A 24,283-nucleotide genomic window follows, 5' to 3' on the forward strand; every position below is an offset into this window, starting at 1 on the left:
ACGGTACGAGCCAGATGGGGATCGAGGTCAATCGCAACAAACAGCGGGGAATCTTTTCAATGCTGGTCATTCCAAACTGCCCACACTCATCCTTCGAGTGCTCTTCCGTGAATTTGGAAAAAGACTGTACACGCCGTCAGTGAGTTCTGTTAGGTGATTGACAGTTTCTGTTCATCATCGTCGTGCAAACAATATCAGCTCACAACTCATAAGCGTCGTAAGGGACAGCACCAAACGGCGACCAACACAACAAAACTGACACTGATAACAAGCATCTTCCGGGAGTCGTTGATCAACACGCTATACACGTTGACCACGTTCACTTACGCGTCTTGTCCCACGAGCATCATGTCAATGAGTGTCAGAAGAGTGCGGAGCTCCTTCAGGGGCTCACTCCGCAGATACACCAGCGGAGAATCGATGAGAAAACCTCGACGCCACTTCCAATGGATATATCGAGATAACGAGTGGCGCATCGCCTACGGTAAGTCCCGATTTTTGTTTACCTAGCGATTGCTCATCCGCCAGCTCCTGTATCCGGTTATCTGTATCGCCCCGAATCCCGGAGCGGGTACGTCACTAGAGAATGTCCGCCAGGTAGCAAAGAATAAGTGAACAAGTGGATCATGATATTGGAAACACAGAGAGATTTTGGACTCCAAATAAAATTATAGACATTAGGCTTCGACATCCACGATATAGAGTTTCTTTGAAGGAGTCGTCATCCCATGAACGAGTCTTGACGGGAATCATGGGCGAAAAATAAATGAAAGAATGGGATCGCTCGACTCAGTCCGGAGTGCCCGGTCTATGACTTATCCCATATTCTCATACCTTCCGCTGATTTCACCGGCAGGAGTCTCCGATATGGCCTGGACCTCCGGTCAATACCTTCGCAGGTATTGTGAGGGAGATCCGGGCTCTTTCAACATTTTGCGCCGTCTCCCATGCATGTCGACGGTGACGCCCGCGAGAGCTCCTTGTGGTCGCTCTCGGGGAGACGGCATTCCGAGTGAGGCGGTATCGAGATAGATAAATAGAGAGAGATTTGTTCCACTGACTTCGTCGACTTTCCGCAGCCGCCTCGATCACTCACAGCGCCAGCGATATCCGCTCCGCTGAAGCAGCCCGCCAGCCAGCCAGCCCGCCTGCTCGGTCGTTCGTACGCCTACCGAGCCGACTTGCCCATTGGTGGGCCGGTCGTGGGCTCACTCGTTATTTCGGCGCCTCGGCCCCCGCTTGTCGATGCCTTCCATCGCTCGTGCTTGTTCCTTGGATCCGACCGCTTGCCAGCGGGCTCCCAGGTCCTTCTGATCCCCGGAACCCCTCTCCCGGAACGAGGGTGGGTCCTGATAGGGCAGGACGCAGGACCTACAGCGACTTTCGTATAGAGAGAACCCGGAGAGAAATCGCCAGTCTCACTGTTCGTCTACAACTTGTCATCTCAAAGGCAACGCCTGCTGGCGAGACTTGCGCCTTGCGAGCACCAAAGCTCCGTCTGGTCATTCGTTCCTGGCTTCCTTCCTTCCTTTTAAGGCATTCATGTATTGCACACTTATGGCCAGTAGCGGCATCAGCCACGGCGGCTTGAACACTCCAGGCGACACTCGCTCTGCAATGCCTTGCTGTATCAGGTTACACAATTTGCAACAATTTGTCATTAGTAGACGACCGAGCGGCCAAATGAGCAAGTGGAAGGAAACTTCGGACGAAAGCTAGCGAGGCGTTGGAGCGAAGCTGAGGATGAGAAAATTCCATTAGCTGCCAATCGGGACGTGGTAGTGTATCGGGCCGATCCGGGGTCGTACATACGTACGTCCCCTTTCGCTCTCATCCATATTCCGTTATGGTGAAAGTTATGAAGCTTATCCACATACTGCGTCACCGTTTCTCTAGTTTAGCAGAATGACAGGGAAATATCCGGTGGAATGACTTCTCGCGTGGCGTTTGTGGGTAACTTCCGTCGAAAAGTAGCCGCCATCGGAGTTCTCGTCATGGAAAATAAAACGGACGGACACGGAACGAATGGAGGTGAAAAAGCCAGACGGGAGAGTGTCGTTAAAAGCTCACTTGGCAAATGTGCGCTTTACATCGGCAAGTAGCGCCAGCTGTCAAAGACTTTGGGAGGAGGAAAGGTCAAAAAGTCGAATGGTTAATGGCGGAAAACGGTCCATCTGGCGGCGCCGGCGGTGAGTCGTCCGTAAAAGGGAGCGGGAGCCTGCGATCGAGGGAGCTGCTCCGAGAACATGGAAAGGTTGAGAACTCGAAATTGTCCAGTCAGTCGATTCGACCGTTGCGAGCTGATTGTCTTTTTTCGGTGGCTTTCCACCCACCGGCTCGCTGAGCTAGGACTCGAAACTAACTTATTGTTTCGGCTTATGAAAACTCGTCCGCTCGCCAGGTGGGCATCCCACAGCGGCCGCTGCTGCCTTCACCAGCCAGTTGGTGGGGTGAAGCTTTCTACAGTAACCCACGATGGAATGAATTCTCCTCTGTTTTATTGAGCCATGATATGGAAGGAAGAATTGCTCCCGCAGAAGAGTATTTTGCTTCACCGCTGATCGCACGCACCGACATATTCTATCCAGGACCTCGGGGAAATTGTCACCGCTAGAATTCTACATACAAACGCTTGCGATGAGTGCCGTCAGCGGGCCCTCAGATTGACTCATGCGTGAACGCAGGATTGGCCTGAGGTTTGTGCGCTGCGGCATTCTGGGCCTTGAATTCACTCCGGAGTCCAAAATGTTCCTACAAGCCTTTGTACCTTTTCTTCTTCCCGTTCTTGAGGCTCGATTATTCGACAGAGACGAGCAACTCCGCGACGGAACCTTCGAGAGTCCCTGGATGTTATTGTTCCGCACCTTGAATCGAACTCAGAAGATCAAGCGAGGCACGGATGCGGGAAGAAGAAAAACGGCTGGCCGATAGGGGAGCCCGCTGGTCGGTGGATTGGCCCGATTGATAGGTATGTCACAAGTCAAAGCCTGAACCTTGCGGGCGAATGTCATCTCAAAACTCCGAAATGACGCCTGAAAATTGCTCGCCGAAAGAATTTGTGCCCCCGATCCATGCTCTCAGGGGTAAATCGATTGGGTGGCCGTTGAGTCCCGCTCAGAACTTTCTGTTTTCTACTGGCGAGACCCGCGGCCGAATTCTCGGCACATCTCGACAGTCGATACCGTCCACGTTTTCATCCGCGGCTCACTTCGTCGGTTTCTCTCCTCTTATATTCGTTGAGCTCCGCAATCAGGTCCTCCACCCCAGCCTTGATGTTGCTGGCGGCTCGCCAAGCCAGACCAAGTTTGAGGTACCCATAGAGAGGCAATACCTTTTTCGAAGCCCGCCTCTATGAAGTCGATGACCTTCATCGGACATGGATGGCATTCAGTGGTTGGAAAATCATCGTAGACGCTCCCACGAAATCACGACTGCAATTATCATATCCGGAGGAATGTTGAATCGCTATTATTCAACTCCCGCGGCACAGTCTTGAATTACTCAAGGGAGTGCGTGCCCACTCGCCGTTCCGACAGAGTTTTCCGCAGTGCTTCTGCCATCATTCCCCGTTCGGATATTCAGTTGTTCTCACGCAAGCACCGCGGTGCTAAGAGCACGTCGCTCGTAAAATACCTGCGCTCTATATTCGGACAGGTTGCGTCGTCGGCGGCGGTGTCGGACATTCCATTATTATGGGCCACAGAACGAAGCCCCTACGTCGTTCGACTTCATCAATGTTGCTCCGACCACAGCTTTCCCCATTTTCTGCTCCGATGGGAGTGCAGGGAAACATTCGGGAGCTGTGCGACGCGCTCAAGGTCTAAGTCGCGCATCCAGGCTATTCCTTCGGCTTGACGTGGGAAGGGGCTCTCCCGCATTAGGACTCGAGCGTGCACAAGAGCCACACGTATGAAGAACAGTGTAAGTTGAGCAACGTTCGGTGCGGCACCTCGGGCCTCTCTACCCAGGATTCGTTTGCCCCCAGGAGACGTTGCACGAGCTGATCTCACACGTCGACTTCTTCCCTCTGTGCCATTGATCAGATTGATTCTGATGTAGGGGGAAAAGTTCATCAGGGGAATCATTTCCCTCCATAGAAGGGATAGCCGAGAGCCAGAGCGGATCCCGCATCTCGGACCGCTGAGCGGCTCGTCGTCCCTCAGAATCGATAAGCGATTTTTGAATGCGTGCTGTCGCAGGCATTCCGATGCAAAAGTTCGTCGCTCGTGCGTGGGATAGCTTCTCGGAGGGTCGGAGTCGACAGAAACAATTCACCATGTCTGCCACAGACGAGCTTCGTGAATAATCGACCCGCGCGAGGGAAGGAATGGCAGATATCTCCTATCGATGGTAATGGCCGCGATCACGTCGCTCGCCCGAACTATCGCGCTTCCTTCGCAAATCAGGGAGCGAGTTCATTCGTAGGCTCCGACGACCTTAGATGCAACGAGAAGACTATTTGTCGTGCTGATAACGTGCTTGGATTCGATTTGTGACGGACCGCGCATCATGGCCAAATTGCAGCGGTGGAACGTTACTTGGGCATCAACGCTCCAATGCTTGAGTGTCGGCCTTCGGCAGAAACCTAGATGCATCTTTAGTGACGGTCACGATCTACCTCAGCTCCGCATATCACGGCCTTTCACGGGTATTGTGTCCGCCTCCACAGGCCGGTTATCTCGAGCCTCGCCGACCCTGTCCGACGCCGTCGTTGCCGCTATTCTCCGGTCGCTTGTTATCAGCGGAGCGACATTAGTTAGGAAATTCTTACACGCGTGAACGAGCCAGAGGTGATGCTGGGGCTGATGATGGCACTGTCGCCGTGGTCGCTCTCTTGTTTATGCGAGTTTTTACCGCAGTCTCTCTCGTAAGCGTGGGCTTTCAGCCGCTTACGCGCAAGAAAGGAAGAACTCCCGTTCCTTCCTTCCTTCCCTCCTTCCTTCCTCAATATCCGTACCAACACTGAAGTGCAATCGCGCTCCGCTCGGACTTCTCGTCCGGCGAACTTAGTTCAACCACGTTTTGAGCGGCCAGCAATGCGGTGGTTGTTTCCCCTTCGAGACCCGATGGTATTGTGGTTCGCAGATGATGCGTGCTCCCTCCAGAGAAGAGGTTGCTCTCTCAATCGATCTGGTAGCATTCGCTTCCGGGATTTGCCCTCCCTTAGAGGTGAGGAGCCTGGAAACGACATCGTTCTAATCCTCGCCGTCCCAATCCGGGCGGCTCACTAAGGAGACGATGGAGACTGCGGGAGACAAGCTCCAGCGTCAAAGGAGTCGTTCATTAGCCCTCTACGCATCCACCGGTTTTCAGATGACTCCTCGCTGTAAACGCTCCGGAGTCGCAGAGTATGGCAGTCGGATGACTTCTGTCCTCGAAAACAAGGCAATCATCATAAGGCAGTCATATTGTTCATATTCCACCCGGGGAACGGGTACGTCCGTACGAATGACGCTCTGGAGGACCTAACGCATATATGATTATACACTCTGTCCAGACGGGTATCCGTACCGTATTTGTACCAACGCTTCCCATTCCGTACTCGGGGACTGCAACGAGTCGCTCTGCATGAGCCTGGATGACATGCCTATCCTTGGAGGCGTGTCCTGCGAGAGATTGCCGATGCTTTCCGTACAGACCAATTTCGGGACTGAAAATCTCCCCCGCTGCCTTTGATTGACTAGGAGCTCCCGGACGGAAGTGCGGGCCAAGTTTGATGGCCTCGCACGAAGAATCGGGAGCTTGGGAAGAGGGTTCGGAACTCGATCTGCGCCAAAAATGATAAATGCGCCGTCGACTCTAATCTAATCAAGTCTCCGCCGTGTTGAATGATATACCCGAGTGGATTTTCTTTCTCGATTCTCACCTCCACGGAACAATCTTGGGCAAGTTGTGGAAGCAGAGCGTAAATTCGGGAATGAAGCTGGAGATTCGCGAATGATAATCTTCTAGACTCGAGAGACTCAAGGCGACAGCTCAGTGTCTCCGCCCCCGATCGCGGCTTCCTGATTGCAGAACTTGCAATAGAAACCTCTGCGGCAGCTTCCCTTAATTTCGAGGGGGCGAGCTCCATACAGACACACTACTGCTCCGCTGTGTTTCCATAGCCCAGAGATAGAAAACGTCAAGCTGCGTGCTGAGTGGAGATCTCTAAACTTTGGATTTTTTTCTACGAAACAAGCCCGCCCGAAGTTTTCGCCGTTGTTGCACGAACAAATTCGATAGTAACGAGGACGAATACCTAAGCTCTGGATGTGCTCGACGCCGCCCGAGAGTGACGTTGTTATGGATTTGCGGTGAGCGAAAGACCCACTTTTTCTACGCTGCAGCTCCGAGTTCTGCGGATGAAAACCGTGGATGAACTCATTGAGCCGTGCATCGAAACGGTCGATCTCCGGGCGGCGAATCATCCGATGCTTGCGAGCAGGTTCGGAGCGAGAAAGTGATTTTGTGTCACGATCAATTTGGTCCCGGCAAGCTACAACAATATGTCTGCCAGACTGAGACGTCGATCGTGCTACGATTTTTTTCCGATTTTCATCTCCGCCTCTTGTTCTTCCTCCCCCGTGACCTTGACCGAGATGAGAAAATGGGAATGAATCCTGCCGACGCCAAAATGATACCTCGATACTCGGCTTGTTGGGAAGGAGTTGTGAAAGGCAAACGGATGTTTCGATTTCCGCTCAGCCGAGTGAGCGCTCCGAAGTCCCGCCTCAAAAGAGGAAACCTCTGCTCGAAGGATGGCGGGGACCCTTGATGAAAAATAAGGAGACACCTTCGATGAAATATATGGGCGAACGCTGTCTCTTCGGATTGAAAATTCGGGATCTCTAGGCGGTATGATGGCGGGAGATTGATAGAAGAGAGAGGACGACGGTGGATTCCTGCGGGCTGATAGAGGAAAGAGGTAACCCCGATCGGGGACAGAAGTTTCCGATGCAACAGAAGCGGCCACACGGGTCTCGGGGAAAAACGAAAATTCGATAGACTAGAATAAAAGCGAATAGGTCGTGAAACAGATAATCTCGAATACTCGACCATTATGCGCTCGGGATCTCCAAGACAGAGCAGTATTTCTTAACATGCGTTGGATGATGCGAGATCTTTCCAAATGCAGGAATTGGAGTCTTCCCGATGGCGAGAGAGGAGTGTCGTGTCACTCACGTCTTTCGGATGACAAGAGAAAATCTGAATAGGTACCTGACCGTCGGAAACGGGGGATAGGAGGGTAGGATTGGAGAAGACAGTCACGAGGGGCTCCTAGCTAGGGTGCGGAGAATGAACACAGGGCTTGACTCCAGTGGTGACAGGCGGAGAGATGCGGTCTGAGGGGGAGGATTAAAACTGAAAACGACAGAAAACTTGGCGAGACACCGCACCGACTCTGATCCCTGGACCAGGAGGTCTCGAAAGTCGTCGGGAAGGGAGTGAATTCCCGCGGAGTATTCCGATTATAGCTCTGCGATGTGTCGCCGTCATCAGCGCTTCCTTGAGGGATGCTCCGTTGTTCCGCATCAATAGGGTCGGGCCGAGCGTTGCAGATGTGAGCGCGAGCAGAGTAATGGCGCCTTGCTATAGCCTGCATCGATAGTGCGTTTGGGATTTAGGCAGGCGGATGTGAGTACATGTTTCGGTTTGAGCGCTTGCTCGCTCGTGTGCTCGCCTACTGACAGTATGTTCTGGGACGACGGTCTCCGGGGAGATGACTTCCGAGCGACAGAGCGCTTCGCTCCGGAGAATAAGTTCAGAATCACTCCTCCATTTGATACGCCCTCGTTCGCGGAACTCTAGGACTGGTTGGTGATAATGTCTCGGAGCGCCAGCGACATGGCGACGAGATCGGTGATAATAGACAGTTGTACCTATGGCTGAGAACTGCGAACACTTCCGATCATCAGGGTTGTAGGAATCCTCGCACGCTCACTCCCCCCGGGGATTTCGCAGTCGTGGCTAAGTAAGCCGAGTGGAAGGGGATTACTGAATTCGCATCGCAATAGAGACATCGACTTTCCCAACATCCGTAAAGCATGAGAATATTCCGAATTGAGTTTGGAGTGATGAGAAGCGCAACGAGAACGGCGTCTGAACACTGCTACGTCTTCCGAGGTTCCCGATAAAACCCTTGATTCAATCGAGCCTCTTAGAGAAACCGAAAGCTCGTTATTGGTGCACTCTCAGCTCTCTCTGAGCGGGCCCTCCTTTCCCGAGGTAAGTCGCGAACTTAACGTGGAAAAGCCTCTGAATTCGGAGTGGTGGTCGCGGGAGCCGCAAAGAAAGCGAAGGTCTGATTCTCGCAATGCTTGTCTTGTTCGGTGACCGAGCATTGAGGAGCTTGGGCTAGCGGACGTATACGCACGAGAGAGAAGCCGCCCTCCTATGTAATCCTGAATGAAATACCTAAGACTTACCTTACCCCGGGTCGGAACAAGGAGCGTTGCTTTTTTTGAAGCTCTATGTCGCTTGAGCGAGATGGAATTCGTTCTGGAACCAATGTGCACGCTCGATGGCTACGGGCTTCCGATAGTTCCCTTACAGAATCAATTCCTTGAGGTTCCATTTTTCCTTGTTACCTTTTCTGAGAGAAGGGTTGTTCCTCAAGCGTTCTCCTCTGAGCTGGAGAGGGAGAGTGTAAGTAAATCGAGCAGAATGCTAGAGAACAAATCATTTGGAAAACACTGTAGAGCTGGACGGAGATAAACAGAGAGAACAGAGGACACCGGTGGCGGAGTCGCAAACGCACTTCGCAGTTTGTTGCACAAGCCCCATATATCATCGAAGAAGCGAGAATGATGAAGAACAAGTGTCTCCCTGCCCTCGAGTACCTCCACGAATCACATCTGCTTTGTTCGGGCATTGTTCCGAGTTCAATATACGCTCAGGCACGGTCATACGGTCTCAGAGAGCTCAAACGCGTGCGGAAAATCGAGAGACTGACCATGAGAACCGCTGGATAGCCGAGCGGTCCAGGCAAGTTCTATATCACTTTGCATTGACCACATTGACGTTGTTCCGATCGGAGGGTCGCTGGATCGACTCCGGTGACCGGCTGCTTCCGACGGAAACCGACAATGATTTCCTTGCTTCCTATTTCTCCTCGGGCGAACGGCGAGGTACTTGTCTCGGGTCATAACCGAGCGGTCGACCGTGCTTTGAGCCAGATGAAGCCTGGAGTTAGTGGGGTGTTCCCCATTCATCTATGCTAGAGAATAGGAAATAAACTCAGAAAGAAAGAGAAAAAAGGTCGGCAACCGAGGGCGCTCCAAGAAATCGAAGGAGTCAGTTTCTGGATCGACCGAGGAATAAGGCGGATCGAAGCAAGCTGCGTGTCCAGCGAAACAATTCTCAGTGTTTTCTGTTTATACCTCCATACGAGCGGATTCCGGAGGCGAAATGCGGAATTGAGACGCCCGAGGTACTGATGGGAGAGGGTGAGATCGCTTCAAAGACGAGCGGGCATGTACCTGGACTGAGTATTGTTTCCCGGATCTCCAAGCAATTTCTTCAGTCAGTTCTCAGATCGGCTGAGCGACAAGTCTGTGGGGAGAGGCAGAGACGAGATTGGAAGAGAGACCGGGAGCCGTCCCGATAGTGAGGCGTAGCGTCGAGGTCTCGATCGTCCGGTGGAGCGGGGTCGACCTCTTCTTGTCAATATCCATCGCGACCCCTTCTCTCGGATGTCTTCTCCTGACAGCGGCTCCCCGCGCAACGTTGTGAGTTCCGAGAAGCCAACGCAGGGGTAGTCGTGCCAGATCCGATATTTCACCTACACCTCCCAATATAGCTCGGTCGCTCGTTCGTTCCTCAGTCGGTCTCCCGCTCGTTCGTTCCTCAGTCGGTCTCCCGCTCGTTCATCCGTTTGGTGGTCCGCCCGCTCGAGCCTCGGCAACGACGCGACGTCGACGAAAACGCCGAAGGAGACGACGCTCGTTGCACTCACCCACCGGGTCGCAGTGTTCGAGGCGCGGGTGCCTTGGCGAGTCCTAGGTCCGGAGTTGTGATCCGCTGTGGAAATTTCCCGTGACGAATTAAGCCCACGCCTCCATCCAGTGAATACCGGTGTTTGCAGTGGAGTGTGGCCTCTGCTCGGCAACGCACGTCGAATCCGGCAAAAACGACGACGGCAGCAACAATCACAACGGCGTCGACGACGCGGCGCTGTTAGTCTTTTTCCGTCGGCCGTGATGTCGCATTGAAGAACCCTCGTCAATTATTTGACACACGCGGAGGAGAGCTCGTGCGTGTACGCTTGCTTGCATGCATGGATGCACGCAGGCAGGCAGGGGGGCACGCATTCACGCGCGTTCGAACATATGAACGCAAGGAGCGCTTGCGTCGGGGAGAAATCACCCATGGCATCGCTTTTATTTGCTGCCTATCGGAACTGCTGCCGAATCGTTCAGATGAGGAAGATGAGCTTAGCGAGAAAACGTAAGAGACGCACCACGGCAACACTGAATGAATAAATGAACATGCGAACAAGCCGCAAACTCCGGATGAGATTGTTGTAGTAGCTCTACGCGGAAGTCCGACGTTACGGAACAACATCACGTAAACGCCTCCGTCCCACGCAACAGAAGCAGAGCTTGTTGACAAGCCTCTTATATCTTGAAAAATCTGCAGCTTACCACAGGAAGCGCGCCGAGAATCATTTCTGAACGTGGGTGGCCCAATCTTTCACCCATGAATTGCAGCTGCAAACAGAGGGAGGTGGGCACAGGGTCAATCGATCGAGGAGATACAACGAAACGTGCCAGGCGGACGGAGACAATCGGAGGGGCTCCGCATGTCTCCGGATCAGCTCTACATAGTGAAACTGTGACCGTTAGCGATTCTACTTGACTATCTCCATCGGTCGATCGATGCCTGATGCTACATCTCTCCGCAATATTCCTCCACTCGAGACATTCGTCCTTGCCATCCCAAGCCGCGGTCAGTGTCGCCGTCGTGGACACGGTACACATCCAACTAGCTGAGCCAGCAGCCCGGCGGGCCTGTGTTCCTCCCCTCTGTGCGTTTTCCGTCTTTGCTCCGTTGCTCCGTCCGGCGGTTCGTGAACGGCAACTGCTGGTTCCCTCCATCGGGCTCCGTCCGTTCCACAGCAGCGAAGGGTTGTTCGTCTTGGAGTGGGCCGCTCGGCTTGCTACCCGATTGCTCATCCATCGAGTTCCGCATCCGTAGCCGCGAGGACCCGCAGTCTCCGTCCGGGCAGCGAGCGTCGGCGTCGCTCTAAGCAACAGCCGGACCACTATTATCAGCAGCAAACTGATGTCTTGCTTGAAATTCCGGTCGATTTCTGCGAAAAATTCAGCTGGCCAACTTTGCCAAAGAGGAGAGAAGCGTCCACACAGGGATGCATCAGATGATTGGTGCGACCGAAGCAGCGGCTTGCTGCTCGCCCGCTTCTTCCTCCTGTTCAATTTTTCACTTCTTTACTCCTCTCACTCGCAATTTCTTACTCCCCCGCATTCGCTTATGCGCTCTCCCTTGGCGGATATTTCTTCCCCTCACTCCCGTCTGTGCTCTCGGAAGTTTCTGCCCATCTTTCAAGGATATTCGGAAGAGCACCTAATGAGCGTGCACGTCCGAGTCAGGTCGAGTACCCATGATGCCCACTAGATGCCTCTAAGCCATTTGAGAGCCAAAGATCAGGCTTCGGGAGCTCGTATGGTCGCCAGTCCCGGAGAGGAGAGTGTGAGTGTCATGACTCATGAGCGAGCCTACGAATTGGGTACCTGGTACCCTATCCCCGATCTAGTCGGCGGCGGACCTGTACTCGTCTGCTTTTCGTCTTCCTTCAAAAGGATTGAAATTGTCATCCAATCCAATCCTCTATTCCCAGAGAAGGACTCACCTGATCTCGCCACCCGAATTAAATCCCCAAGGCCCAATTTTTCACTTCTCATGAGGCCATCCCCTCGTCAGTTCATCCGCATGGTGCAACCGGCTCTCTCCTCGTACCCAGCTTAGACTCGCTCTCGCTCCGCTCCGTCGGCCGGATCCAGATCCCGCTGCTAGCTCTTCCCGCAACGTATCCCGTCCCCGCCGTCTTGCCTTCGGAGGCTTTGATACCTGTCATATGAAATTTACTCGAGTCTTCATCCGTGCGATCAGCTGATCAGCACCCTGAGGTCAGAGTTGTTCCTCCACCGCGCGAAAGTTCCGACCCCACAACCAGGAGATCAAGTCTGCGCGTATGGCTCAGCGTATCGAGCGGGTCGCCGCTTGGCTGCTCGAAGCCCCTTGAAAGTGAGTCTGACTGAGCGGGAGGCTCGAGAAAGAAGCAGGGGGAACCCGTTCAGGTGTCCGGAAGAGAGTCCGCCAAGCTGAGCCGAGGTCGCTGAGGAGCGAAGCTGTAAACCAACCCATGAACAGACGGAAGTGGCAGGGCAGTGAACAAGACAGACAGGTCGTCTCTCGTTTAAATTTAGTTTCAAGTGCGCGCACAAGACGGAAGGAAGAGGTAAAAAACGCTAAGTTGCCGCTGCTATCGCGTACTGGGCGCCGCAAGCGCTTGTGCAGCCTCTGCAGCAGCAGTGGTAGTAGAATGATGGATGGAATCCCAGAGCCAAGGAATCTATCTGGGCCGAGTTAGGCGGAACGCACCGGGAAACGCTAGCTCGGCGAGGAGCAATTTTTCGCAGTCTGAGCCGCTACTCCCCCGTGGATCAGCGAGATCATGAGCAGCGGCCCCGGAAAAAATCTTGACGGAAGTACTCGATGAATCTCCATGAGGAAGACTCATGGCGGAACATATCGGATGTATCTCGTCTCGGTGACCTCACAAGCCGGAGTCCCTGAGCCGTGAGTGGATTTGTTTGACGCGTACCGAGTGCCGGAAAACAGTTCCCATCCTCAGAGTTATTCCGAGCAGCTGGCCGCAGGTCTTCAGTTGTGCCCGTTTCAGAGACGACGAGAAACAGCCGATGCAATCCCTTGCCGGACGAGTGGTGTTTGCCTTGTATCTTCGCTGCTGTTGTTCGCACGGAATATTCCTCTCCGTTCCCCGTTACACTAGCCCCTGCTTGGTTCGGCTGCGAAGCGCGGCCTTTTTTATCGCTCCTGTCGAGAGGCAGCAACGATTGCAGCAATTCTTCTTTGTTTAAGAAGTTCGGTGATATGGGCAGAGCGCATTCAATTTGAATGAGGGGAATCTCAGGAGAAACGAATCAAAGTGATGTTGGAAGCAAAAAACTAATTCTTCTCCGGAATCAGAGCCAAAGCTCTCAGAGAATCATTGCAACAGAACGAGGGGAAGTTTTCATTCCAGTCTCATTGGATTCGGTACTTGACATTCATCGCATCAGTGGGAAAGACAAACTTTTGAGGGCTCCCGCCATTCGACTTTCTGGGGAGTTCCAGGAGCACTCGACGAAGCAACGCGGTGTGTAGCGGTTGCTTGACTCAAAGGCAGAACGACGGGCAAGATTGCCGACAATGGATGTGCGCTGAAAAAAACGAAGACAGCACGAGATTACCAGAATCGGGTGCATTGCCGTGTGAGAGTGAGGAATCCGCGGTGACTTCGAATGGAAAACCTCGGCGACGAGGAGAGACTTTTCTACGCCCCTCCTCGTGAACCGTTGTAAGGGGAGAATTCCGCGGAACGTTAACAGGTAATATCGTTTCTTTGACGGGACGTATCTATATGGTCCTCTTCCGGTCAATCCATCTAGCGCCCTCGTCTCGTTGGTTCAACGCCTGATAGTTGTTTTATCTGATTATTAAGCGAACAGATTCGCTGATGAGAGTACTTCCCCAATCGCGTGACAAAACCCTAGCATCCGCAGTGTCCCCGCTCGAACAGAGGTCTCCGCTCAATTGATAACTTTTTCACAAACTCAGTCAGTACCTCTTCTCGTCCATCAGACGCCTTGACAAGATGGACGGTTCATCGCACGATCGGTCGAGTCTTCCGTCCGTTTTGCAGGCAGTTTCATTGTTCCATCCTCTTCCCCAGCCCCCTCGTCCTTGAAAGGTGGTAAAGCTTTCCAGGTCGAGCCTGGTGTGGTTCAATATTGCTAATCGACACCGGGCACGCACGTTGTATCAACGTAATGAAGTTGGCTAACAACACCGCTCGGACAAGCGGTCGTAAGGAAGAAGAGGAGAAGAAGGACCAGCAGCCCGATCTCCTTATTGCTTCTGCCATCTGTCTCATCAGGACCGGGACGAGAGGAGACCGAAAAATAAATGCAGTAAGCGAGGAGCGTCGTCGCGAGACGCGCCCCTCCTCTTCTCGCTCTCCGTCCGATCACGCCCTGCGTTGCGGATTCCCTCGGGCTTAGAGCATCTAAAAATGCTGCCATAGTCATCTTGCGCTGCGTCGCTCTTTTCCCCGCGCTGTTTCATTAGCAGTTTATATAATGAGGACTGTGTCGACCCTCGCCAGCCCGGTCAATATCACGCGTGAGTCTGGCATCGATTCGAAACGGTCTAGACCGAGGTCTTCCGAAGCCGAAGGAGACGACCAGCTACAGATGTAATCGGCGCCTCTCTCCTCCATGACCTCCGTTCTTTCCGGAAGCGCCGGCATCCTCGGGGCGTCTAAACTCGATCGACTCTCATAATTTTCACGTATCGCTTTCTTCTCGTTTTCTGACGGGGATTCTCATCGCGAGCTATCTCTACCAACCCAGAATGATGTTACATTCACTTCCCGCGTCGCTACATAACTTCTTTCCCTATTTCTGAATGCTGCTTGTTTTCCACGGGAAGGCGACTCCCGGAGAAGCTTTCACGGTTTCTGGTTCTGACTCAGCTCGATGGGGTGATTGCCTCGTTGCAGACCACGTTGACGATGTGCTTGTCTTAATATGCTCCTATAGGGAGCCGCTGATGTTTTGCATGTTGTTGGCGCCGCTCGGGTTGGATTCCATGTCCCGAGGTTTTTATGGAGCCCTTTCAAGTCAGGAGCAACGGAGGGGAAAGATAAAACGCAGGAACGACTTGCTTCGATGATCAATCGGCCCTGAGAGTTTTTTCAAACTCCACCGGAAACGTCCTTTGAAAAAGATGGAGTCGTTGTGCCCGACTCGCGCCGACGACAACTTTGAATTGTCTCTTGGACGATGTCACTCCCTCTCCTACCCCTTCCCCCGACTGCCTCCGGAGCTTTATTCCCCCCGGAAAAGAGTTCTCGGGAGTAACGACAGACGAGCGGGGGAGAACAGTATCTCCAGGGAAGTTTACAACTCGATGAAACGATAACGACTCAATATACTCAAAGGAAGCTCTCACCTCTCGAGTTTTCTCTCACACGAGACCCAGTCTCATTGGTGGTTCGATTCCTGCAGTTGTGCGCGAGTCACGCGAAATACTTTCTCCAGCGTTGCTGCAATTCTAAGCCAGGAGACGCAAGTATGTCTGCGGGTATACGGGCCGCCGGAACCATGCGGACCAACCGGGAGGAGGTTTGTAGGCGGGTGCGTGAGAAAATATCGCCGCTTCTGTGAATCATTCACTCGCCCGAGAGACCCCATTTCGTAGCCCTACTAACAAAAAGCGATAAATATTTCGCACCGCTGAGCCCAAGATCCTCGAGGCGAACGGTGGTTGGTACGCTGCTCCTTTTTTCCGAGGTGGTTTGTGTCTCCGTGGTCTCTCCTCTCCGGCCGAACCGACAACCGGCCACCTCGGTTCGACGGGCGCTCACTCAGTCGGCGAATTTTCCAGGCGGGAATCTTCTTCGCTCTCAAAGTGGCAGAATGATCCGATAGGGCCATGGGTTATACCTTCGAAGACTCTCAAAGCCGCCGCCGTTCAGAATCCGTCCGATCGGATGTGCTTTTACCGTTTTGGGTTCGAGCGAGGTGTACCCCTTTGGGTCGAGATTTATTGGTTGTGAGCGACGGATTCCCACGCTGACTTGTCATCATTGATATAATTCGATATCGAACTCTATCCCGGAGTTTTCCCCTGGTGCGATTATCGCGCCCGACTCGATGAGTTTCCGCCAGGGAATACCGGAACCATCCGAATGCTGAACCACACCGCGCGCTGTGAATCTAACCCCGCGGCCTCTCTAGCGCACCAGCACTTCTCTTGCTGTCTTGCGGTGGGGAATTGAGTCTCATCTCGCTCCCGTCGTCAATTATTATCTGAGGTTCCCATAGGATCCCTCGCGCGAGCATTTCAATACGACACAAAGTTCATGGGGCTCGACAGCGTAACCGTTCGATGAATCCAAGCGGAGCTTGATATTCGTTAGGATGAAGACGAGGGTACTTGGCGATCGGGACGATGATTCGGAACAATATCAAGACCACAAAGGGAACCCGTTCAATAATTCATTCGCAGAAGCTGATATTATCAAGCTCGTGGAAATGTTTTATCGAGGTAGGAGCTCGACATCATGAGGTACGGGTTGAAGGCTTTGATGAGCACGCACAGCGCCCTCGAGGAAGAGAGAATGAAATTGTGTTTGCGGCTGGAACTCATTAATTGTTGCTACACGGAGCACGTTTAATGATCAGTCGGTGGCTCCTCGTCAGGTAAAGCGATCGCGACCTTGATGCGGTATTCATTGAATAGCGCCGCTCCGGACGTACGGAGGCGCGAATGATTCCTCTGCTGGAGAGAGCTGTCCCTCTCGCAGACGGGCGAGATGGACACAACGAAAATGTTTTCGACTTCATTCAGCACCGGCTCCTCGATGAGCCCCTGAATCGGCAGCGGCCTCGGTCTCCTTCGACCAGCCATAATGAAATCACCATGTCGAATGAGGGACTCCGGTCGGAACTACCAAGCAGTAGAAACAGCGACATTCGTGATTGTACGATGACTGATTCATCAGGGATGCAACCGAGGGAGCTTTCCGAGGGATCACATGATCCCGGAGCATTTCCCCCTGGAACGTTCCCGCACGGCGGGAACGAGGAGCGTTGGCGCTCTTGTTTGAGTATGCCGAAGTTCCGACCCCGAATCGAAAATTCTGTTTTCCGGATGAGGAGCCAGCTGTCTCGAAGACATGATTAGGATCGTTCCTCTCCTCGAAAAGGAGCGCGCTCGCATGAGCTCACATCTACGATGGATCATGGACGAATGAAAACCCCTTCAAAGAGTCAGCTCCAACGGAAGACGCGGAGAGATTCTTGAAATAGGGGCGAGATTTCCCTGCAGAGCGGAAGGATGTATCATAGGAGTGGGCAACAAGGGGAGGAGTCTCCCAGCTCCCCAGCCTGAAGGACGGAGGAAGGGCAGCCCGTACACGGAAAGAGAGAAAAGACGCGGGAATTGATGAGCAGCGGACCCCGCGAGGTTTTCTCCTGACCGATGCTCGTGGAGGACGAGTATCCATGATATCGCTTCAGTCATTTGGTTTTATGGTTCCCTGTCAGGAATGTACCCTCGACGGGGCTCTGAATGTATATGAGGGAAATTTCCGATGGAGGAAAAGGAACAAAATGCTTCACCAGCTCTTCAATACCTATTCTTCGCTGCGCGCCCTGCGATCCTCACCGCGGGGTTTGAGAAGGTCCGATTCAAAGCCCTGGCGATCTAGTATCGCGGCGACGATTCTCCGGAAATCACGTAGAGGAACAGCGGAATTTTCAGCCTCAATAATCTCATCAGAGATGCACCCGAAGTATCGCCTTCGCGGCTGCTCGGATGCGATGGCTCCAGCAGACGGGCCGAGGATCAGGCGCGCTGATATAATTGATTGCAATGAGGGTGATAATGGAGGTGTTCATTGCTCATTTGACGCATCCTCCATCAATATCCAGGGGCAGCTTTATTCATTAGATCCGGTTCGGACAAGTCTGAGAATGAAGACGCAGGAACTGTGCCTGCGGTTCTCGAATGTTGCCTAGAGGAGATCCGGGGGAGGCCGCGAGGGAAGCTTCCAAGAGAATATACAGTGACCTTCCTGCGTCCCCCAAGCGGTGCAAAGGACCACCTACATTGCCTGGATAGAGACCAACCGAAACAGCGGCTCACCGACCGATGGGGCATAGGATATCAATTCTCAGCAATATGGGCTGGGAGCTCTGTGACGAACTTAAATCGACGTTGATGGTTTTTGCGAATTCAGTTCTCCTCGCCGCCCCCCCCCTCCCCTCTAGAGGCGGTCCCCGGCTTTCTCCAGATGAGGGAGGAGGGCATCGGATCGAATTTCGAAGAGTCGAAGGCATTGAAATCAAGACGAGCTTCCTCGAGGTCTATATCTCGATATTGCGGACAGGAAATTCCGGGTAGAGGCCATGCATCTCGAGGTTCTGCTCTCCCTTTCTTATACTGCGTCCATCCACCTCTCTTATTACTTCGCTCTTTCCCGAGTCTTCAATGTTCTTTTTCGGTCTTCCACTTCCTCCCGATCGTTACGTTAAATTCGGAGCCTCATTTAAATTTGGTTCGCTTCCTCAAAAGAGTTCGCACCTCTTCGCAACTCGTGTCGGCCGGAACCTTCTCCGCGACTACCGTTCTTCTTCGTTTCGTTTCGCCATCCGTCCCTACGAATTTCCGCCGATCGCAGTTCCAGATCTCTTCGCCTAACATGCCTTAGTGTGAGCTATCTTTCTTTATCAGACATACTTCTGTCAACCCGTCTGTTCCTTGGCGTGTATTCGCCTACTGCATTTCTCGCCTACTTTCGCCCTCTTGGTCTTCGTCCTCTTCAACGAGCACTCCACTTCAAGTGTTCCCTCTTCCATTAGCCCTAACTCCGGTGCATGTCCTTCATTGTTCTCGAATATTCTCCTTTACATACCCTCTGCAGGTACTCAACTTCCATGCCGCTTCGAAGTATCTAACTGGTCTCGTGATGAGCAGAGGGGTGATGTGAGCCAGATGATCGCATACGGCTCCCCGGGGAGCGCAGAGATCATGCTCTTGTAGTTTCTCTTTCCGCCATGGGGGAGCTTCAGGCTCCCTCGACTGTCTGGATGCTCGTTTGAGATCCAGCCATTCCCGTAAATGAGATCTCAAGACATTGCTCCGCTCTTCACTCGTCTGTCTGCTGCCTCATTCATCCACCTAAGCTTCTGTCCATCTGTCCAACCGTACGTCCACCACTGTGGGGCCTGGCAAGCCCTACCTGCCGAGCAAGTCTAGCTATTGCGAAGAGTTTTTTTTTGGTCAAATTAATGAACATGGCCACGAACGTTCCCTGGCGCGGCGCGCGATGTTCGCCCGGGTCGAGAGAGACTCTTCTCTGACGTCATTCGTCATCAGGAAACGGGACTACCTGCCTCTCCTCTTTCCGCTGATGATGAGAACGTTCACACCTCCCGGTTGTTGCCATTCGCCATCCGAAAAACAAACCCTCGCATCACATGGGCAATGGCGGCACACGCTAGAAAAACCAAACAGCCCACCTGTCAGGGGGCCGCGTGGGCTGAGACCCACTCAGTTTCTGCAAAGGATTGTTAACGAATTACGGATAAGGAGCGAGGGTTAGCAGTAAGCGCTGCTGAGAGCTTGAGTAGCCGCATTAGAAGTGGCCACCAGCACTCCCACGCAACGACAGCCGATCCAATGATCACATCCGTCGCCACGAAGACGCATACACCAACCGGAAGCGGACAGAGATTCGTTTGGAAAAAGCAGATCGAGAAATCATGGTAATTCCAAGAAACGAATTTTCAATCGCAAACGGGACAAAGAAGAGGAATTGTTTACCTTATCGCGGCGAGGCGGAAAATTCGTTCCACTAGCGATAGCCTCGGCTTCGGCTGTCGGAGAAAATTTAAGGAGGCGGCGGTTTTTTCCAATCACTGAGGGATCGATGCCGATAATAATCGTTCAGAGATTTTCAGCTCGCGGGTGTCTGCTCGTGACACTCACGAGAGCTTGAGGAAAAACTCTTTTGTTCGTTTTGAATATCTGCTCATCGATGTTCGGCCCGACCGGGAAACTTCTTGATGGGCGCCTCGACACACAAGACTGAGCTCTTTGAAGGAGCGCTTTCGAGTACTACGGCGCGGCGTCCGAACGAAGCATCGACTTCTCATCTCTTGGTCGGGTCTCCTTAACTTCGGCTCGAACTCTGTCGTGGCCCTGAGTCTTTCCCCTGATCACTTGAATCGGCATAATCCTTGCCGTGTCTAATCCTCATTATCTTTCGAATCGATCATGACATCTGCTGCAGAGGACCGGGCGTGAGTTGAAGTTCCCACCGAGTAGACCCACTGAGCTTTCGCGCGACGCTAAACTCTTTCCAGCGCTTTGATCGTTATCGAAGGGCTGGCATGATCCCACACGAGCAGGCTTCCTTCTGGAATAGCCTGTTACCGAGCCGATTGTGAGAGGACGGCGGACTAATGAGCTGTGAGAATGTTCCGCGAAGCTCCATTGACTTGTCGGTGCGGTGACCGGCCGGCAGGTCGAGTCGCTGTCCGTCGAGGTACCTCCGGCTGGTAGAGGAGATCCGTCGAGGTCTCACTCCGACACGCTGAATAGGACCGTTAAGCTTGCCGAGAGAAAATCTGCCGGGCTTCAGGCCCCGAAAAGTACCACAGATGGACCTTGATCGCGTCCTCTGAGGAGCGTTACGTATCTCAATACTATCCCGAGTCTCGGGAAGATTCCAGCATACGTCCGTCATGGAGAATGTACGCTGATTCGGGAAATTCTCGGCAACGGGCTCGCTCTTCGTTGGTACATTAGGTCGATTAGTGGTGTTGGAACGAAATCTCGATCTCCCGTGACGGTTTAGCTGCGCAGACACTCAGTAGAACCGTCTTCAGTGTCGAATCTGGATTCGGAAACGAGCATTCGGTACAGCCTTCCCTGGGAGCGGAGTTTGACCCTCCATGAACTCGATTGCGAGGGTATTTCTCTCATCGGAAGGTTCGGACTGAAGCTGAGTCTCGCCTTCTCATTCACCGAAATCACACGATTTGTATTAATTAACTTAAGTGGTATCGGAGTCTTATTTCCCGCTTCCGGTTTCCCCTGTGAGAATCTAATCAAAGTGCCAGGGAACCACCGAGGCAAGATAAGACCTGGAGCCCAGGTCGTCATCGCCCGGTGAGGAGAAATAACCGAGTTCGGTTCGTACCGGAACCAGATTCCTTGTCCAAATACTCTGCCTCATGGGAGGGATTTCTGATGATCGCTCTGAAATGCAGAGAACCAAGCCCGATCAGAACGAGCGTATAGCAGCCAATGTCTAGTCGAACTGCCTCACTACGAACGGAATCTCGGCCATCATGGCCGAAGAGTTTTTCAGAGTTGCGTGAAGAGATTCCATGCGGCGGTGGGCTAAGGATAGTGCACCCCTCGGGATTGAGTCCTCTCGTCGGATGAACCGCTGTCGGTGTACAGACATTGAATACATGAAGCTCAAATTCAACTCGGTGGGCCTCCCTGAAGGCTCGATGAACTTTTCCGAACTCGATCCCTCATAAATTCTCTTCCTGGAGACCTATGTACGACAACAGTTCGCATCGCGGAACTCGCGTCATCTCTCCAGTATCCGGCAGACACTGATGAATGCCAGCGCAGAAAGGGCGTCTTCCAATCATCCGATACGGGTAGGTGCTCGTCGGATTGAATTTAGTCGAGGAACGGCGGCGGATCCGAAGGGCAGCTCCCGCCTTCCCCTCATTCGATTTGACTTCGAGTCGTCACTCAACCCTGTCTCCGAAACGCGCGTTCCTTATTGGGGAGTAGACAATCACGGTCTGGAGTGATGGCAGGAGCCACTCGATCTGATGAAGTTGCTCGTTTCATGATGAGATTTGCCCAGGATCTCGGAGCTCTCGTAAGTGAGACGGATTCGCAACGGGATAAGGTGTTTGAGTTCATGGCGCGCTCTGATTGAATGGCGGGCCCAGAGCGAGATGGCTCCAAGGGATCTCCGAGCACGAAGGTTGATGTGTCGCGATTCTCGTCACTGTGAGGGACGCGGGCGAGCATGAGGATCGCGGAAAAGAGCGAATTTTCCACCGAATAACTCTTCCCGTAAGACGATGACACCTTCGCGTGGGACTGCTGGCCGAGCAGCGAGAGGGAAAGCGAAGCGAGGAGGAATGGAGGATCTATCCCACCGAGCTCTCAGGGGACCTCGGCACCAGAAAGGGACTCATAGAGACGTCTATCCCTCCGAGCTCACCTCACACCGCTCGGCTTATTGTTGTTCCCTTATGGAGAGTGATGAGCTCCCCAGCCGATACGGTTCTTACGTAGAACGGGATGCGGCCTTCGAGATGATTATATTCCCGTCCTAATTGTGGTGCTTAATAGAGTCCCGGCTGTGATCGCTTGAACATTTTTTCCGATTAGCTAGCTACGATCCTCCGATTTCGGAGTTTCTGAGCGTCGTCGCGGAGTCGCGAAGCTGTATCCAATGCGAAGGAAACGCGTGTTCGATTGCTGCGCAGATTGGGCCTGTGATTCGTCCGATCGAGTAGGCCTGAGCAGGCAGGGTTCAGCAGCGATGAGCTCCTTCTCTGGGCCGACGCTATCCGAAAATAGGTTTCCTTCTGAAAACAATCTTTTCCACGCGCCATAAACCCCGAGCCATCATCCAGCGAACTCCCGATTCCTTCCCTAGGAAACGTGCCCGAATACTGGATTTTCGTCATCTTCCCTTCCACTATACAGACTTGTCTTCATATTATCTTCTGCCTCCTTTTCCCCGCGCACTGATAGCGAGTGTGACGGCAGGGATGAACCTGGTGTGTTTCGGCTCAAGATTGGTAGACCATCCAGCGTGTGCCGCAATGCTACTAAGCTTTGATACCGGTAAGATTTGCGCAAGGGGTGTGTTCTTCTGAGATGAGCAACATCCTCGTTTGTATTGCAAATGACTAACGCGAAGCAGTTAGTCAGTTAGTCGTTCAGTCGGTCGTTCGGTAACCGGGTGCGTAAGGCTGTGCACCCGCCAGACGATCCGCAGGTTTCCTCCATCAGCAGCATTGGCAACACATGCACGCAGTGAGGGCTCAAGGTCACCGTCTTGTCCTCGGCAACGAGCACGTCTCGCTTGGCTTTCGACCCCATCCGTACATTTATCGGTGAGATGGAACTTTCGAAGCTGTTCCGAAACGTAGATGGTCAGCGATTCCTCCCCCTGTCACACGAATAGGACGTCCCGAGTCCCGAGGGGAACGAGCTTCATGAGTCAGGATATGTGAGAACAATGGAGATCTTTCGGCATTCTCTCATCCACTAAATCAGCATAATAATTATGCTACCGCCCGATCCCTCGCGAACGTGTCCTCCGAAATCAGAGGCATGATATCGAGGTCGACATCGCTCGCTCGGTGGGTACGTCGCATACGGGAGACTGTCCGTGAAAACAGAGGAGCGAAAAACTACGCAGAGAAAGGTCGAGGCGGGAATTCCTCCTTTTTTCCCGACGTCCCTACAGACCGCACCGAATTCGAATGCTCTCTCGACCTCCCCTGGGTAGTACTCTAGTCACTCTGATAGGTCCTTCCGCGATCTGCTCAAGACCCCTTCATCCAACCATTCATCTTAAGATCGTCTCTTCATTCGTTGATCCACTGGAAGTGCCTCTCGCCATGGGTGTCGTCCCGGTTCCGGGTAGACGCTGCAATCAGCAACAGGACGGCTGCTACTGGCTCCTGCTTTTGCTGCTGGGACCGTCGCGTCTCCGGAGTCGATGTGCCTCGTCTCCCCTGTCATTCTCGAAGACGTCGGAGTGGAAGATATTTTCCGTGGCCAGCAGTCGCGCGCCCGGATAGATGAGCGAGCAGGCGAGGAGCCGAGCCCCGGACAGAGAGACTCGCGATGATGGCGGCGCGATAAGGAGGAATAACGCGTTTCTGGCTTCGGTTCAAGAACGTAGAAGGATGAAGAGCTCGCTCCTGACACACATCGATAGACTCGGCGCGGTCTGAAGGACTGCCTGAGCGAACATGGTCGGATGAATAGGAATGCAGTGCGAGGAAAATACTAGGATGAGAATCGAAGATTAAAAAAACGTGACGACGGAGAGATTGTCGATCGCGGCGGTCGCTCTCACGACAGATGTACCGATATGCGGCGAGAAATGCCGCCGGTTTGCAGAGCCGAAGCGGCAATCTGGCGCGAGATTGAAACTGTCTTTCGCCGCGGGCTCACAGCATTCATTCCCTGTCACGGTCGTTGTCATTCTCTTTTCTTCTCCTCTGCCGTCTTCCATCGAATCCCTACCCTTCCTGCGGGCGCGTATGGAAATTCTACTAAAACTTAGCCTTCGTCGCTGCCTGGCTCAGCGAACGAAAGTCTCTCCCAATTCTCCTCCGACGTCGGGGTGATCCCCCTCCCCCACCGGGAACGAAGTCGTTCCCTATTCCTCTCTGGACCCACCTCTTCGCAATCCACTCGGACGACC

The 24,283-nt window shown here is 53.2% G+C and overlaps 1 protein-coding gene across 1 annotated transcript in view; it reads left to right on the top strand.

Moving 5' to 3' along the window:
* The first annotated feature begins 354 nt into the window (after positions 1–354).
* LOC100899589 (sodium bicarbonate transporter-like protein 11) overlaps positions 355–24,283 on the top strand; it is a 134,549-nt gene continuing 110,620 nt past the window's right edge. The window contains exon 1 of the mRNA XM_018640437.1: positions 355–484. Within this exon, the coding sequence (XP_018495953.1) occupies positions 355–484 (130 nt within the window). The remainder of the gene's footprint in view (positions 485–24,283) is intronic.

Source organism: Galendromus occidentalis, unplaced genomic scaffold (genome assembly GCF_000255335.2).
Source record: "Galendromus occidentalis unplaced genomic scaffold, Mocc_1.1 scf7180000075612, whole genome shotgun sequence".
Lineage (NCBI taxonomy): Eukaryota > Metazoa > Arthropoda > Arachnida > Mesostigmata > Phytoseiidae > Galendromus > Galendromus occidentalis.